This window comes from Rhododendron vialii, chromosome 9a (genome assembly GCF_030253575.1).
Source record: "Rhododendron vialii isolate Sample 1 chromosome 9a, ASM3025357v1".
Classification (NCBI taxonomy): domain Eukaryota; kingdom Viridiplantae; phylum Streptophyta; class Magnoliopsida; order Ericales; family Ericaceae; genus Rhododendron; species Rhododendron vialii.
This window is the reverse complement of record NC_080565.1, coordinates 30,897,392-30,916,632: the sequence shown is the minus strand read 5'-3', so window position 1 is coordinate 30,916,632 and position 19,241 is coordinate 30,897,392. Positions and strand designations below refer to the sequence as shown.

Here is a 19,241-nt window from a genome sequence, read left to right as displayed (position 1 = left end):
AGTGCCCAAGTGAACTTTAGCACCATAAAACAGGGACAAGAAGGCTTAAGGGAAATAAATTAAGCGTTTTTTTACAGCAATCTTCGAGAAAAAACCTTAAATGCTTCGGATGTAACACGGGTACAAGAGCGCGAGATCGCAATGGAACAAATACAGGTTATTCGAATAGCTAAACAGCTAAAATTAGCACCCAACTGCAAATGACAGATTATATACACATAAACAAGGTTCATATTACATCACTTTATACGATCGCTATAGGGATACATGAGGCACTTGGATCCACCACTAGACTAAGCAAAAACTACCAATTACATGATACATCACAGCGGATACGTTAGAAAAAGAATTGATACAAGGAAGAATAAACCCCATAACTTACTGAACTTTCTGCTAATTAGTACTTATGATTCTTTGCAAGAGTGTGTCGTCTTTATCTATCTAAAGGATCACAAGTCCGATTTCATGAGCATTACTCGAGGCTTTATATTTATGTCTCCGAAAGGGGCTTCCTGCTCTACATGGATGTAATCTCTAGTTTTAAGAACCTGCAAAGAGTTCATATTAACACCAACAACAATTTGGTGAGGAGTTATTATAATTAAATAAAGTGAACCAAAAACAAATGCTAAAGACGAAATATAACGAGTCTGCTTTCGGTTCTTCCACAACTAGAAAATTGGTATAAAACGTACCAATGCTTCAAAAAACATCCTCGATGCCTCCTTACGAGTTTTTCCTACCAACAGGTTGTCCATGGGAAGAACCTTCCTTCCATGCTCTGCTTCCTTCTCAAACAAGAGTTGAAGGTACTTGGCAACCGCCCTGCAAGCAAAAAAGCGGGTGAAACTTCAGCAGACCAAAACTCCTGAAGGTAAATGATGATATTTCAAACATCAATGAGCGGACAAAAAGGAACCGATAAAAAGGATAAGATGTAGATAACAGTGAAGATGGTCACAACAGTACCAACGAGAAGAAACCCTTATCCTCGCTGTAGTCATGCTGCGCATGCAGCGAATACTAAGAATTGGCCAACATGAAACAACATATTTGACCGGAAATATGTCATGGTCGCTTACTAAATCAATGAGGTTGCGACAGTAAAAAACAGCATTTAAAAACCCCAGGGTAAACACTGTTGCATCCCCCCATGGAATAAAGAACCACATGAGAAATACAGACCTGCTGCGGGAAGACCATCCGCTGTTCTCCAGGAAGCTGGTTTGCTCTGCACTTGGCATACACTCTTCGTCCTCAGCATAGTCCTCATCATCAGCATTTAGAAACCCTGCACATAAAGACCTTACTCAAAAGAGATCCATAGCTAATCCAACTAGATAAAGCTTCCCAGTCACGGATCTTCTGGATACTTCAACCAATAGGCAGTTGAAATCCATGGAAATTTACATGGCATGTCTAACTTTCATGCAAGTAGCATATTTTCATTGAAGAAAAGACAAGTAAACACACCTGTATCATGCCAATCTACTGCATATTCCATATCCTGCATATAATGCAAAAGAGTGTGTTTAGACTTTAGCCATGCCTCACAAGGAGGGGGAAAAAACTTTCTACTGACAAATAAAAGACAATAATCCCATAGCAGTTGTAGAACTGTGAAAGGCAAAGAATGCAACCATCATGTGAGTGTTGGATTCTTGGCAGAAGCTGCTAGTAGCAGACTGATTACCTAATCAGGAATCAACATATTCTAAAAAACACAGGGTGCCCAAATTTTGAACCAGATACCATACTATACAATAGAGTCCTGCATTCCAGAAAATTCCAATTATCGATGGCTAGCAAGTGATAGCACGGTTTTAGGTGTTATGAAACACGCCACTGCTAGGAGAAATGGTTAGCATAGATTGGGGCTTGGGCACGTAAAGAGCTTCATCAATGGAATGGGGGACATTCTGGGGCGGCAAACATTCGAGGGAAAAAAACCTTGCATGGGTTGCAAGGGTTGAATTTCTATGGAGGAAAGAATTCAGCAAACAAAAATAGGGATTTAAGGATTCAGAAATATTATGGTTAAGGTGTTAACAGAAAACAAGAAGTTCAGAAGTTGAAACACAAGAACAAGATAAGAAGAGGAAAAAAAGAGCCTAGGAGAATTCCTTACAATCCATAAGCGTATGCTCTTCTCGGATCAAATGCAAGAGAATAATTTTCTTTCGCAATTAAGCACATTTTATTACTATCACAAAAACTTACAATGAAGTTCAAAGCATAAAACAACTCCCTATGAGAAAACAATAATTTAGAATAAGGGTAACAATTACAATAAAATAAAATTTGCTTCTCCCTAGCAAGCTTGAGTTTGCAAATTGTTGGAGTTTGTCCCACATCGGTTAATTGTCTCCTCCAAAAACTAGTGTATGAGCATGGGCGACCTCCCCACTCGTTGCCAATTGGTCTTGAGTTTGATGCTTTAACATGGCATCAGAGCTAGGGTTTGTGCCATAAGTGCACCGTTGTTTGTTATAATCCATGAGTTATGGATCGTTTGTTTACCTCTCCACGTGCGAGTCGGGGGTCACACGTGCGGGAGAGTGTTGGAGCTTTTCCCACATCGGTTAATTATCTTCTCCAAAAACTAGTACATGAGCATGGACAGCCTCTCCACTCATTGCCAATTGGTCTTGAGTTGGATGCTTTAACACAAACCTTCTCTTAGTTTCTTAAAGTTTTCATCCAGTGATGAAGCTAGGCTATCCACACATGAAATACTTCTTAATACTGTTGTAAGTCATTCCAGCCAATTAATCACCCTACACAACCTAGAAATCCATGGTTACCTTCTCAAGAAACTGCTACCAAACATAAGAACTCATATGACGAAGATTGAATCACTGAAGTTCTAGTATAATGAAGAGAGACATTATTCCTTCTTTGAGACTCCTACTAAGAGAGGGCTATGAATTTATGAAATTTGATCAAACAGAATCACGAAAAAAAGGATTCATGTACGTTCTCCATATCTTATCCCTCATCTGACAGGATCACATGAAAATAAGTTCTCAAGTGCAATGACTAGTAAACAAGTTTGTAGAGAAACTCACTCTGCCTAGTCTTGTCTCATAATCCAACTCCTAAAAAAAGAAAAAATAACTCCAGCAAACACATACAAAAAAAGTCCATGTGAGAGTACATAACTAGGAAGAAATAATTTGTATGATTGCCCAGGAAAATTGACGGTGAAAACAAAGCCAAAAGGATAATAGAAACATGATTCAAGGCCAAACTGGGTCCTTCATTAGAAAGTTGGAAGACTAAAACTTACGCTGCAATCAACAGTGGCAGTATGGGCAGCAACAGAAATATCTGCTTCCATTGTGCAGTGTGGATCAGCTTCCCAATAGCCAGGAGGAGGCCCGGGATATTCACCGTCATTTGAGGAGATATTATTCACATCTACATTGAGTTCCACCGGATATGAAGAAGCAAGTTTTAGTTCTTCATTAGAACCATAAGAGGTCAGGTTCTTGCCCATGTCATAGCCCAACTCTGGAACAAGAACCTCATCTTCATTTGGAAGACTTCTGTGCTCGTTTCGACTTACTTCCTCGACAGTGCCAATAGTTACAGTCACCTGGTCACTAGGCAAACCAGTCTCTGCAGAAGTTGCAAGAGAAGGATTTGCTCCACAGGCAGTTTGCATGTCGACGCTACTTCCTAAACCAACTTCAGTTCCTTCCAACAATTCATCCCTCACTCTGGCCTCTGCTGTTCCAACGACAGCAGAGTCATTATTTTCCTCTGCCTTGTCAAACAAAGCTGATCGAAGCGCAGAGTCGGCTGAAACGTTATTTTCATAACCAAAACCAAAATTGGGAGAGGAAGCTGATTCAAAGACAAAATCAATGCCAGGATTTACAGCATCAGGAACTGGAACATCACAAATAGCCTCCATCTGCAAAGGTGTGTCATAACCCTGCAATCGTAAGACGTGGTCTTCAGCCTGTTGATTCTCAGGATGCGCTGCTTGCACATGATTTCCGCCTACAAGGCACTCATTGGTCCCATCCATTCCAGCATCGTTGTGGACATTCGGCCCCACTGAGAACCCCATATTAGTTGCTACTTCAAAGGGATTAGTTACATCTTCTAGTACAGCCACGTGTTCCTTTGTTGCAGCTTCGAGAAAAGGATTATGTGCATCAATTTGGGATATCACGATTTCACTCAGATCATATGTTTGACTGTGCAACAAAGCCAATCCTCCACAAAAACCTGGAAAAAAAATAACACAACTCAGGTAATTGGCAAGAATGCAAGCCCACAGTTTCCCAGAAGTGGTTTCATAGCTTTTACGCTAAACAAATAATAATATTCCATTTGGCCCAATTGCTGGTCCATTTTCGGTATTTGTGCCTTCAAGCAGACCAAAAGTATTTTTTCTAGAATTTTTTACATCACTCAGAAGTTCACAGAGGTGGTGTAAAACAAGAATGGACAATCCAGAAGTTAAATGGATGATATGCCCTCACTCACAAAAGGAGAAGTCGAGGAAGCGAGTCTAAAGGCCAAAGATATGGAAATCCATATTCACTGGGCCTTTCGACCCAATCGAATGGAAAGCCCTATGGCGCCATATTCCAGGAGCCCAAACAGTTTGATAGAATAAATCGTCCTCCATCTGTTGGAGGAATAGCTGCTGATCTCCTGAAGGATGATATATAAACATTTGGATTTTTGCCAATGTGTTTTAAGAGAGGTTGCTGACTTGAAGAAAAAAAGTGTGATGTCTTACACGACTTCAGTTGGTGTTCTCGCTTGAGGGGCTAGTGGGTGCCTGTACAAAACCTCCCCAAAACCGAAAGCCCAAGAAACTAAGAAAGGTGCTGATGCAAATGGACTGAGAGAAGCCACATTACCTACGGCCTATGCTTATATGTGGCAGAAATATATAAAATGCACTAGAATAATGTAAAATCAATTTCGTTGGAGTCTTCTTTAGGGAAGAAAACTAGATTAGCAATCTAGCCACATTTTAAGCTACAAAGCACCCGGAAAACAACATTCTCATCAATCAAGGTCCAATCTCATCGCAAGTAAATACTTCCTCTCAGAGGAGGAAAAGAATGAGAAGGAAATAAATATGTCTCAGAAATGCTGAACTTCTACACCATGATCTCACCTGTGAATATAGGTTCACTGAATATTTCATCTTCCAAGAACTCTTTCTGAATCATCCAAATTTCAGGACGGGTGCAAGGAGCTTTCTTCCGTGTGCGACGTATGTCCTCAGTACTAGTCAACTGTTGCCGTATAACACTTCGGTAGAGCAAAAGTTGAGATTGTAAGCAATAATAGAATGTAAGAGGTAATACAATATGCCAAATATGACACTTAAACCAGTTATGGAACATAGGTAAAACAGCATGGATACAAGTATAGGCAGCTTATTCAACACATGCATGCTAGAAAACCAATAAGGCTAAGCTTAACTAGAACTACAGGTGTCTTTTGAGAATAGCAATAAATGGGACAGTAAGGACTGAATTTCTCAAAGTACTACTTAATCAGAAAGAGCGGATCAATAGGAACAGTGAGGAGTAAACTAGATTCTCAAAGTACTGTTTAACCAAAAAGATGCAAAATGCAAATAAGACCATTCTAAATGGAATATCAGAAGGGTAGTAGGATACACACAAGCTTTCTATCCAGGCCTACTTTGTACAAAATTGCAAACAATTATTTCCATTTTAAGCAACCATAAAACACTAGAACACTTGGAATAGCAAGTATTTGAGTATATGCTAAGTAGCACAAGTAGAAGAGGAACATACTCGCCATGCAAAATCATGGCATCGTCCATAAGAATCTTCCTCTTTGAAGCAGAAACCCGGGGTGCAGACTGCTGGCGTTTCATTCGTGTTACCTGCGGTTGAGGAGTAGGTGTGGGCATAATTTTCAGAACTGAAGATCTTCTTCCAACTGCAACAATAAAAGACCTAGCTTAATTGGAAGCAGGAACCTTGAAGCATAAACTCACAAGCCAAATAAATTCTAAAAGATAAAATTCTAATAAAGACAGCCATGTCTCCCAACATGACAACTGTGTCCGACACGCGTTTGACATCAACACTAGTTTGATACACCGAAACATCCCAACGCATCCTCTTGTTTGATATCCTTTAATGTGAAAACAAGAATGGACACGCGTGTACATTGCTTACAGCCACGAGACACTTGTAGAATATTGGCACAAGCTTGTAGACTCTATGTAAGAGGCCACGCATTTAACCCCCATAGGAAGAAAAAGAATGAATTTCTGGTTACTAATCAATCTTAAGGCATTTATGCTATGTTTGGATGAGTTTTTGAGAAATTTTTGAAAATTTTTTGGGGTTATGAGGGGAGAGAGAAATGAGAGTAATGATTGAAAGTAGGGGTAATGAGTGGAGAGAGATGGAGAGAGAAATGAGAATAATGATTGGAGATAGGGGTAATGAGTATAATTGAAAGTAGGAGTAATGAGTATTTTTTGAGTTGGAAAAAAAATTCCAAAAAGGGAACCGAGCAAGGCATTAATGTTTCAAACTCTAAATCTAACAAGTTCATGTGTTTGTGATTCTCAAGATTATACATTACAGCTTTCTATTCCGCTTTCTGTCCATCTAAAGTAGAGAATGACTAGGATTTATATCATCACAAATGCATAACAAAGATTTATCCTCCATAAAAAAAGACAGATCTAATATTGAGGTGTTCCCCATGTCGATGTCCTAAGGTTTTGAAATTTGTCAAGTTGGCATTGCCCATATTGTGTTGTATTAACGTCCCGAGGTGGAATGCATACTGCTTAGTCAAAGCTTCAAGGATGAGGGTGCATATGAAAAGATGTACTAATTCACTTCACTAGTTACTCTTGGGAAGAAAATTAATGTGCAAGAATTCCATAAAAAATCTTCAATACCTAGAATGGAGGCCAATAAATCGTCGTCATCAGGGATATATTCCTTGGTTCTTTTAGATCGGGCACCCGCCAAAGATTCAACTGAATCTAGACTCTGCACAGTCAGAGTACTTTCGGTGAAACTGCGCTTTTTTTGGGAATTTATGTTGATCCCAGCATCATCACCACCACCAGACAACAAGTGTGCTCCGTCAGGTGTGGACTCCATGAAATTATCCTGTAGATCAGCAAACCCTTCTGGGACAGATAGCAACTTTTCCGGTGCAGGTAATTCAAATTTCTCAGACCCAGCTATACTATCTATTTTACCATCACCTAAAATCACGTCCACATCTTGATCAGTATGTTTGTTAATGTCCGCCTGAATCTCTGCACTTGAAGCAGGTTCCGTTGTTTTGTTTTCCTCCAAGTGATGTTTCGTGAAACACCCTTCACCTGGAAAATGAAATATGTCAAAAACAGAGATTGACCTACACCTTGTATCCACATTTCCTGCTACCAAGAAAACTGTATATATATTAGATTCTCATGAGCCTGTCAAACAAACCTTCAACATTAGTGGAAACTCCAGAAGCATGAGTTGCCTCCTTCCCTCCAGATATCTCAAATGAGCATAGCCCTGAAACATCAGATGGCAAGAGAGGACCAGCTGAGACATCACTTTCAAAATTTAATGTACTCAATTGGTTCAGATGCTTGCATGGCTGAAGAACATGAATATCAGCAGCTGCCAGTTTTTCATCAATGTTAGTGGGGCATTGTTCTTCCATGTTTCCTGCATTCACCTCATTATTCGGAACTTCTGGCCTAACTACTGCTTGATTAGTTTTTGTAACATATTCTGACACAGGCTGGCAGGTGGTGGATATGCAAGACTTCCCGCAATTATTCTCCACAACATGCACTTCATTAGACAAATTAGGACATGACGTTTCATCCAAACTAACTCGGAGTTCTACAAGGTCTGTTTGGGTCCCATCATTGGAGCGACTACCAAGCTCATTGTTGCTGTCAACTCCATTCTGTTGCAACCCATTTACACTGTCAGATGCAGTATGGTTCCTATATGAAAATTCAGAACCTGGAGAAATGGCTCTAACTGCTTCAGCCAAAACAGAATTCCCAGCAGTAGACGGCGAATCTCCCTGTGACTTTAATTGGTTATCTGGGTTACTGGTAATGCTTGTCATGTCCTCTTTAGCTGCAAAGTTGGTTATATGGTGATTTTCTGATTCTGGATCATAATCACATACTGAAGCCTCCTGAACATTGGAGAAATTCAGCTCTTCCACCAATTCCAGTTGATCATCACCTGCTGAAGCCTCTTGAGTTTTGGACAAGTTTGGCTCTTCCACCAATCCTGGAGTGCACGGAGCCTGAGCATACTCGATGCCATCAGTATTCTCAGCAAGACCATCAATCTGCTCACAAGAGAAACCAATTCATTAATTCATGTTTGTCAATACACCTTTAGTCATTTCAACCTCAAATAGACTAGTCATCTCCTATTTAGAGGTAAAATTCTCAGTATTTACTCGTTCAGTAGCAACCATCACCTTAGAGTTTCCATTGATTCCCCCATCGATTTCATCTTCCTCAAGAGGGCTCATTGATTGAGCAGATGCACAAGGCACAGCACTGGTATCAGACAAGACAAGTGGAGTACGTAAGAAGCTACTAACACATTGGGCTATTATACAGATCAACCACCAATACTGACTACAGGAAGATAAACCTCCTGTATGATGAGAATCTGCATGTTTGGAAGAAATAACCAGACTAGATGCCACTAACAGCACATAAAATGCCCTCCCTCCCTCCCTCCCTCTCATGCACACACAGCATTTTTATTATTTTCCTTCATTTCCAAATTGCTCCCCAATAACTAGCACCGGGCAAAACTTTTGTTAAGATTGACAAGTTATCACTTTGAAGGTAGTTTAATATGTAGATTCTTCTACATGCATGAACAGCCCACGTCCATCAGAACAAAACAGGTTTGGGCAACGTAGTGGTATAACAAAATGTGACATGTCAAATTGGATTAACAATAACCATTTCCAAGTATTAGTGTCTTCTATCAAATATAACCTCAAGTCCCGCACTGTCTTCCTTTGATTACACTATGGAGTGGGGGCCCATGCTAAGTCCATGTTACTCCAAAAATACAAGAATACAAACAATACAAACCTTAACATGCATGCCTGTATTATAATTCTAAAGAGTCGAGAATTCTGAGTTGGAAACAGACCTTACCCCAAACGAGCACCCAAGTCCATAAAACATAAATTAGAGGAAATGTACCATGCATCACTCTGTCACCAAGACACTAAGGAAAGGACATGATCTATCAACTCCAAATCACTTTAAAAATTTTAACCTGCCTTTTTCCCCTCTAAACTTAACATTCCATGATCGATTGCTGAACAAAGAAATTGACTACATTATGCAATTGTCTTCCACTCGATAAAGGGGTAAAAGCACATCTACTACGACAGCCACATAATAGAAATAAAACAAGCAAATATAGGGCAAAAGAATGGAAGTAACAAGATTCTAGTGCCCTAAAAGGAAAAGCGTACTCTGAAGCCAGCATAACTCCAGCATGTCCAGAAGCTGCAACCTTGTTCAGAAATATTTCCTGCAAACAACAAACTATCGTTAAAAGTTATGAAGAAGAACTAAGGAATATGATTGTGGATAACTTCTATAGACGCAATTTTGTAATACAGTACAAGGTAGCACTACAAACCTAATGACAAAGTTCTTTGGTCGAGGTTTATAAAGGTAGAAGTAGGATTATGAGATTTGCAAGAGAAAAATGAATCGTATGTTTGTATTTGATTCATTTTGCAGTAGGCACAGGTTCGATTTACATGAAATACTATGCTGGAAGTTCAGGAGTGTATTCGGAGTTAAAAGCACAGTTAAGAAAAGAACAAACATGCAAAGTGTCTACATAAGAGAAGGAATTAACCATGTGAATCAAAATTACACGATCAAGCTATCAAATCCACATATTCTAAGGAAGAGTACACTCATTGTCATCGATAAAAGAATAGTCACCATTGTGTCTAATATGATTATTTTATTTTATGTTAATTGAAGAAATTGTGTCTAATAGGATGCACATCAACAATCCTAGGAGAAATTGTGTTTAATGTTTTTAAGCTCAAGCTCTATTTCTAAAAGCACACTTTTAAAATCTATTTTCTTCACAGCTATAGCGGATAGGCTGTTCAGTTTTATTTAATTTTGTTTGCTTCATTTCACTTGTAGAGAGACACCATCCCTTGATGCTTGGCCAATTCAGTTACTAATAAGAGATAAAGGAAGTATAACTCCAAACCCCAGTCAACATCAAGCATACTTGGTCATCCAGAACTGATAATGTAGCTTTATCACTTGACAAGAAAGGGTGACATTACGCCTATCAAGCCTACAGCATTTACAGCGTAACAGTTAACGTCCAAATGAGGAGCGAGGGGATTAAAGAGAGGCCCTTCAAGTGGTCTCTCATTATGCTTCTTTTTGAAGGGTCTCTCGTTATGCTTCTTAACCTCATAAGTGATTTCCTTTTCAACCATCACAGGTGACTTTCTACAGCATTCAAAGAATAGATGACCAAAACTAAAGAATCAGAATATTTTTGGACTTGTAACTAAACCAAACCAAACCGAGCCTCAAGTTCCAACCAATTGGGGTAGGCTAAATCAATCCATTTTTGCCCATTGAGATCTGCTGAGACTCAAGGAATCGTATTCTGAGATATCCAAGAAACCAAAGGTCTTTTCAAACTACCGAAAGTTGATTTTGGTCCACCCCTTCTCTTAGTGCTAGCATCTATCGTAACCACGTCACTCCTTTTAATTACCGCATCGACCTTCGTTAAAACAAGAGGAAGCACTAGGACGCGATCCTTCATTAAATACATATTTGTTCCTCTATTTGGGAATTCATTTAGCAGTCAGATTTATTTGTGTGTTCATCCTTCTGGAACTTGCATCATTCTTTTATGCTGATCCGCATAAACTTTTACTTCTTATGTTTGACATGTTTGTGCCTTTTGTATAGTACAGAATTTAACTTCCTTAGACCATTTCAGGCACATGTCTGCATCTTCCTTTATTTCCCAAGTTTCTTGCCCTTTTTCCTTCATTTCATTCTAAACATAAAGGGCCAAACAAATGAAGAACAAGTAAAAAAAAAAGCAATATGGCTTGGCAAGTAGTAGTTAGAGAGCTATTGCAGAAAGCACCAAGCACTACAGGAGGTTAATCCAACAAGGCAGGTATCCTAGGTTCTTTTAGGGTGACTGATAAAACACTTTCCAGACCCAATCATCTATGTGATAGGTGTTGGGATGGGTACTGTTCCCCTCAGGGATTTCAACTTTGATTCACCTAGCTGTTCCAGAGGATCTAAGTGTCTGTGGAAAACACGAGAAGGATCATGAGGCTTCAATATCAAACTTGTAAGACCGAGCTTGGAGAACCATAGATAAAGATTCCAATGCTGGGATGGGTTCAAAGGTCATCGTAGGCCGTAGGTTTGAAACAGTAGATGAAGGATTCAAGGATTAGCCCCAAAAGGGATAGCTATTGCTTTGAATTTCAAATAGGAAGTTCCACGATTCAAAAGAAAATTGTAAAGGACGTTTTAGATACCAACTAGTTTGAAGGCTTAGAAGTTATAACCTATGGCCAAAAGGTAAGAGAAACGAAGAAGATTTGAAGGCTTAGAAGTTATAACCTATGGCCAAAAGGTAAGAGAAACGAAGAAGATTAATCAAATGTAGGTTTGGTAGCTGATGTGAACAGTAGCTCACTACCTTGGGTGGCCAAGAGGCCGTTGGCCCAACGGCATCAGGGGTGCACTTAGGCACCAAGGGTAAGGAGGTCAGGAGTTCACTTCCAAGGTGCTAAATTGCTAATCTAACTATTCTAACAATAATGACTTCCGCCTATCAAATAAAAGAAGCTCACTACCTGGGGTGATTTTCCCCCTCACATCTTTCCCTCTGTATCCCTCCATTAAAATAACAAAAACTCCATGGCAACATAACATGTGTATTTACAAGATATACAAGACATACAAGCTGGTCAAGATATACAAGCTGTGCCCAACATGTGTATTTACGTTTCAATAAAGGTTTATTTTCATGCATTCTGCATAGGAAACCTAAACGTAACATTTAAACCATAAATAGCATATCCAGACTCAAAAACTCTCAATAGTCTAGTCCAATTCAGATAACAAGGCACAATGTACAAATCTTCCATACAGCACTACACTACAACTATTTTGACACACTGTACTGATGGTTATTATACATTACCTCATCAAGGTCTAACCCGGAAGCATCACCATCCCCAAATCGCTCTGCAGAAACCACAACAAACAGGAAGGGAAAAGTAGAAGGCGAAATCAGATTTAGAAAACAAGCAACTATCAAATAAGTTCATAATCACGCCATCATGCCATGTCAAGCAAACGTAAAAACTAACCATCTAATCCAAACTTGGATGTGGAGTAAACCACTCCTTCCATCGTATCTTGCAATGTAATCTGCTCCCTCGTACTGACATGATGATCAACATAGTTGCTGCACAAGTACACAAATGTCAAGATTAATTGGGAGAAAAGTGTTAATGCTTTAATCACTCAATAATATTCCCTTTCCAAGCAACTTACAAAGAATTCACCAGCCATTATCTAAGGAATCAAATACAATGAAAAAAAACAGAGGATGGACGTTTAAACAGAGGCGCCCTCCAACTTATGATCTCAACTTAACAAGGTGGTGATCACCACCGACAATTTTCTTACACACTTGGCATATCAGGCATGTATGAAGGATGGCCCATAGTAAAGGCGGCAGTTAATATCAGAAGAGTATTGGACCTTTTCACAGAATCACATTAAGTATCAAGAGATATTCTTATGCATGACACCAGATATGCTTAAAAACACAAAGTGGATAATTTGGAACCAACCCCTGAAGAATGTCACTATCCGGCAGCTCAAAATCATCGAGATCGAAAGTCTCAGGCAACGTTATCGAGTGATACGGTGCAGTAGATTCTTCAGGTGGTAAATCGACAGCAGTTGAGCGAAAAGCTTGCTTTACCTTGAGCAAGGCCTCACTGCAATCATCAAAAAGGTAATTCACCTTTCTGGAATATATTCTCACCACGCCAAGCAAAAGATGGCTCGACAACCGCAGTGCAATTGGTACATCAGGAAAAAGAATTGAATCTGTCAAATGCAAGTAGAAGAGGTTAGATGAGCCCAACAGAGTACTCAACAAGAAAAGAAAACAAAAGCACTGGGTTGGAACAAAACAAAAGGCAGTGAACAGAAGCTTTGCCTTCCTCTGCCCCTTGACTAAGACTAAGAGACCGTTTCTGTTCTCCCCAGTTTAATACTCCCTCCGTCCCATAAAGTTTGGCACTTTCACTATTTCAGCCTTATAAAAAATTAACAATATCTTTTAATCCGTAATATTTTTTATCAGCAATTTGGATATTGTTTGATAGATTTTAATTTGTTCTATAACACAAAGTTTAAAAAATCGCCTAAAACATTATGGATTGAAAGATATATGCAATTTAAAAATAGCACGCATTCCTGAAAATGCCAAACTTTATGGGATGGAGGGAGTACTGTTTATAAAGATGTACAAAAAAGAAATTCTGAGACTGGTAAAACCATTAAAGTAGTCTTACAATGACAAAAGGATTTGCATGCCTCACCACATAGAAGGAAACCAAAATCATATTCTATCTACTAGTGGCAGCATCGTTTAAGTCCTTATCTACAAATATTTCTGGGATGCCGCCCCCTGAGCTGACAAATGGCTGGCTGTCTACCAAAGACTAATACTAGTGCCAGTCTGACTCATTGGTGCATGATGGATATAGAGACTTGTCTTATGTCTAGTAATCCTAGGGAGACTCGTCAACACCTTTTCTTCGAGTGCAATTACTCAAAATAAGTTCGGCAGGAAGTCTAGGGCAAGAACAGGGTACAAGGTGTCCCCTTGGAAGTTAACTGCAGAAATGAGTTGGTTTATTCGTAATGTGAAAGGCAGAGGCGGCTGCACATATATGATTGCTTGGTCACGTGAACACCCTCAACAAGGAAAAGTAAGCGGAAAATTACTAAATACGATGATTTACTAATTTATCATGTACTTTGACTATCCTACTTTGTTTGACTCAATCTCTCTATGGGGCAAAGGATGTTCAAAGACGATTAACAAAATTGTTCTTTTAGGAACCTTATTAAGAATAAATAGTAATGATATCGTCTTCTTTTTCTTCAAATAAATGAATGCCAAGAAAATCATAAAGATGTTTATATCTTAACTGAATTTATAACTCCGACACTAACTTAACTTCAATCTAACTCCCTGTACAACTGTACAACTATTTGTTCGACAAGAATGATTCTTTGGTTAGGAAAATAAATGAGAATGTATTTGATAACAGGAAGTAGTAATGATAGTATGCAGGGCTGGCAGAGGTCAGGCCCCACCCATTCTTTTAAATCTAATATTAGGGTAAGTCTACTTTTTGGTATAAATTTGTGTATTAATATCTTTTAGTATATGGTTTAAGCTGGGTTAATTTTAAATCATATTACATCACCTTACAAAATTTTGTGAATCTTTTATGCCAAGAAGTACATACCTATGTTTTTTAGATACTGAAGAAATGTAAAATAAATTCACATACTTATCGATGCACTGGGCCAAAATTTTCTATATATATAGTGTTACTAGTGTATAATACTAGACCCCAAAATATTAATATAAAGATTATATTTTTCCAAATAAAAATTTGTCTCTTCCTCCGGCCCCCCCTCGGATTGAAATTCTGGCTCCGCCCCTAGTAGAATAATACCACTTCAATATATACTTCATCAAGGACGATTGTAAACTACTTCAATTCATTACAACAATGATACCAATATATTAGGCTCAGTCTGATGTCTGGCCCCAAGCCTCAACAGAACCAGGGATAACTTGAGTCGAATTAGGTGAATTTAAATTTCTTAATTAATATCCTAACAAAAGCTTCTGGAACCAACCACTAGTGAAAGGGGCAGCGTTTGGATGCCTAATAATGACATGCTCCTGAGCAGCCACTGTGTATAGCTTAGGGGTGGAAAGAAATCGAAGACTATTTTCTGTAACATCCCATAATTTTCATTAGTTATTCTACCAGATTTAAGGTGAGAGTTAGGAATAAATTACAAACAAAATTTTAAAAAATAAAGAATTTAATAGTGGTGGAGTTATAACCAATTTGGTGTTTGTAGTTTTCTGATTTCTAGAGCTTTGTTTTGCATGGGAGGAGGCTTGTATTGCCATGTGGAGATTTTAGGTGGAGAGAGGGAGTGACTCATCACTTAGAGTTTTGGTCCTTGTCCATATATATACGTAGAGCATGGAATTTTATTAGGCCAAAGGAGATCACCAAGGTGCTAAGAACGTTAGGAAATTCAACTGGTTATGTGTTTTTAGCCAAGTGGAGTTTCTAGCCTTGGGTGGAGGTGGCATTTGTTGATAGAAATGATGTATGGTTTCGGACAGTGAGCTTCGGCCGTGATCTTCACGTCACATATTTCGACGACCGATCATAATTCAAGGTACCAGATAGTGGGCAATACATTCCTAGCTAAATCTCTTTGCAAATAGTATTCTTTTGATTCACACGTAATTGTACTCATTTGATCTCTAAGCTTATTGATTCGATTATTGTCACCTTTTGTATCGTGACATAGAAAATATTTGGTTGAAAGCCATGGAACAAATTGGTACATGTCCAAGCCCACCGGGTCAGAGAAGTATGAGAAATGTATGATTGGTTGCCCTACGTAGAGAACTTAAGGGGCCCAAGTGGCCTATACAGATTTTTACCTGAATGGTATTTGGCATGTTACCAAAATGAGTTGGGTGCTAGGGTACGGATGAAATATAGTTCAGAATGAACAGTTTGATTTGTTATCCTCGTTTATTAAGCATATTCTTATTGTTAGCCATGTTTATTGTCCTCGTATTGCATATACTTCCCGGCCCTTTTATATTTTTTAGGTGCAGAGCACAGAAGTGGGGACCCGAGTTGGAATAAATATAATGGATGGGTTCATTACTTCATTCTCTTTAGAGATTATGGGAGAAATTTTTGGTGTAAAATTATTTTGAGGTTGTAGAGCCCACTACGTATTGGTTGTAATTTTGAGGCTTATATGAGGTGAATTGTATTTTTGGGCAATGTAAAAATTCAGGTTGTCACAATTTCAAACAAAAACAACAACAAAGGAGCAGGTCACTCTTAACACTACGAACAATTTCAGAGACTTTCCGAGCTCTAAGAGAAAGGTAAAGCCTTCTCAATCGAACTGGAGATTAGGTGAGCAGGTTATACTACTAACCTAGATGCACAGTGGTTAACATTTTCCTCTGTTAGCTGATTCTTGTCAGTAACCCTACTTGTTTGATGTAACAGAGGTATGTGTTTGCCTAGTTAGGGAGCCCTGAATGTGGGCAGCGTTCGTAATCTGAGATTTTTTTAAATTAAGTAATCGACTAATTGAAACGGCATCAAAAGATGCCACCCATGTACAAAAGAGCCGAAAATATCTAACATGTAAAAGAATTCATCAGGGGTAGGTTTGTAATCTGAAGAACACCCCTTGATTCTTGTTACCTTGGTTTGAGCTTTGGATGGTGAAAAGGAGTGTGCGTGTGTGTGTGTGTGAAAGAGAGTAATTTCACTTATTTGGATACCTCAAATAGCCGATAAATGGTGAGGAAGTATGAGAAATAAACGGAAAAAGATACGAATCATTGAGGGTTTTCATTTCGTTTCTCACCAAATCTCACCACTTCAAATGAAACTTGCCAGAAAGCACAATCTTTTCAAACGAAAGGAAAGAAAGGAGAGCAATTTCACTCATTTAGATAGCTAGAAGAGCCAAGAAATGGAGAGAAACAAATAAAAAACTCAAGAATCTTCACGGGTTCATTCTGCTACTCACCAAATCAAATCAAATCTCATCACTTTCAATGAAACTCACGAGAAAGCACAATCTTTTCTTCTCTTTTCTCTTCACCTCTCACAATTCAATGAAGACAAAAAAACAAGAAGAGTACTAATTGGGGAAAAGTACAGTACTGACCAACGGAGACACCAATATCGGTATCAGCGACCTGGTTCTTGCGTAGCTTCCGCTCCAAGTGAGCAGCAATCCATATCGTCCCAAGCGTGCCCTTTTTCGCGAGTATAAACTGCGAGTAGAACATCTTCCTTCTAAAAATCCGTCTCTCACCTCATACGAGCTTCCAAACCCTAGAACCGTTCCCAAATCGCCACCAAAAACCCTAACTCGAACGGAAGCGTGAAATTCGGACTCGGAGGAAGTCGAATTTGATCTGCGGGAGAGAGAATTTGGGGAGTCGAGCGAAACCTGGTGGGAATTTGAAGGTCGAGGTTACGCAGCAGAGAGAGAATAAGGACCTGAGCTCGTGGTGTTTTTCGGGGGGAGCTGATAATCCAGGTTCTATTTTATGATCCCAGGCTTGACAACAGAAGCTGGTGAAGCGCAACGGACGGATATGACCTTGGAAAGGCTCAGATTTACTTTTCACTTCGAAATCAAAGTTTGACCATATTCAAATGGAGTTGGCTTGTCCGCGTTCGGGTTAGGGGGTGTGGAGGACCTCAGCTGTTTACTAAACGACCCTATGACTACAACTTGAACTCGAGCTCAGCTTAATTGTAAACGAGTCAAGTTGAGTTTGAATAATTTACTTAACGAACATTTTTAAATGAGCCGAACTTATATAAATGCGCTGAGCTTTTGAGTATCGAGCTCAGCTTATATTTAGTAAACGAGCCGTCGAGATAAACTCAATTACTAAACAAATCAAGCCGAATGATAAGTAAGATAGATCTAAGGAGTTCAGCACTACGAGAACTACAGACCTGTGGACCTAAGGAGTATAAGTTAACCTCACTAGGACCTCTCTAGGAACTTACCTGGAACAAAGTTAGGATTTGCCAGCTCCGGCCCCTAGCTATAACGAGGAGAATAATATCCATAATATTATCCACGAATATACTTATCCCAATAAAGATACTGTGATGAGAAACCTAAATCCTAAGGGACAAAGGAATGCTGACGGTAAGATAAGCATAAAATGCCAATGATATACATGATCAAAGACGGGCACAGATTCCTAGCTAAGGCAGTACGCCCATGGATTCCTAGCTAAGGCAGCACTCCACATCTCTCAAAGAGGTAATCTGGAATCTACGAGATATAGTCCTACAAGGACTCAACTTCCTATCACCACACTGGTGACTCGAGCTATTGCTTTGTTTTGCAGGTTCAGGTCGGAGCTGACGACAAAGCTAATTCATCACCGAGCCAAGCCACAAGCTACTCGGGAGCAGCTCGGTTCGTTTACAGCCAAATAGAAAAGAAAAGAAAAAAAAACCTATTTGGGGGCTTGCACCAGTTTTTTTTTATCATCTGAACCATTGAGTTTGTAAGATTTGATAAGAATCACGAGTTATCTAAAGAATTATGTTTATCGAATATTGATAAATGTCTTTTTAATGCACATATTTATAAATGTCTTTTTAATGCACATTTTCTTAACAGAGTATAAAAACGGAGTTAATTCAGGGGCATTAAGTCAAATTTTTTCAAGACAAATGTGTTCTAAAAAGATATTAATCAATGTTCGATGAACATAGTAATTGGCATGATTAAAGTTCTCAACGGACTCTATAATGTGAATGGATTTATACTGCATTCTCAAAACCAACTCCTCGTTTTTCCTTTTTTCTCCGTAACCAACCAACCAAACAAGTCCGATTGGCTGAAGATATATGGCGAGAGCACGTATGTGTAGGCATGAAGAATTATTCAGTGCTTTGGGTCCACCGTCGTCATCGTGTGTCCTTTATATACGGAGTGTTGTGCTGAAAATGTGTCCATTTCAAGCTCAATGAAAACATATTAATTGTTTCATTTTTATATTTTTTATTTAGAAAAATTTCAAAATAGCACCTGACCTTTCGCATAAATCACACACAGGCACCTGACCTTTTAAAATTATCAAAAAAACACTTGACCTATTTAAAAACCCATCAATTTTACACCCACCGTTAACTTCCCATCCAAAACAAACGGAAATCCTGAAAATGTGAATTTTGGCACGAATATTGGCAAAACTAGATTAAGGCTCATTTTGGCAAAACACAATATTATACTCATAAACAAGATTAAGGCTCAA

At 38.9% G+C, this 19,241-nt stretch overlaps 1 protein-coding gene across 2 annotated transcripts; it reads right to left on the bottom strand.

The window, feature by feature from the left end:
- Positions 1-157: 157 nt before the first annotated feature.
- On the bottom strand, positions 158-17,549 carry LOC131301061 (sister chromatid cohesion 1 protein 4). 2 transcript variants are annotated; one of them, XM_058327179.1, is made up of 15 exons: positions 17,117-17,549; positions 12,925-13,186; positions 12,436-12,533; positions 12,267-12,310; positions 9,511-9,569; positions 8,485-8,566; positions 7,476-8,349; positions 6,929-7,363; positions 5,799-5,946; positions 5,147-5,283; positions 3,290-4,239; positions 1,474-1,507; positions 1,186-1,291; positions 696-825; positions 158-548 (listed from the first exon to the last, which is right to left on the bottom strand). In XM_058327179.1, exons 1-15 carry the CDS (start codon positions 17,238-17,240, stop codon positions 450-452), a joined length of 3,582 nt encoding a protein of 1,193 aa, XP_058183162.1. In that variant the 5' UTR covers positions 17,241-17,549; the 3' UTR covers positions 158-449. The 2 variants fall into 2 exon arrangements, with proteins under 2 accessions (XP_058183162.1, XP_058183161.1); XM_058327178.1 differs by having other exon boundaries at positions 8,464-8,566; positions 17,117-17,524.
- Positions 17,550-19,241: the final 1,692 nt, after the last annotated feature.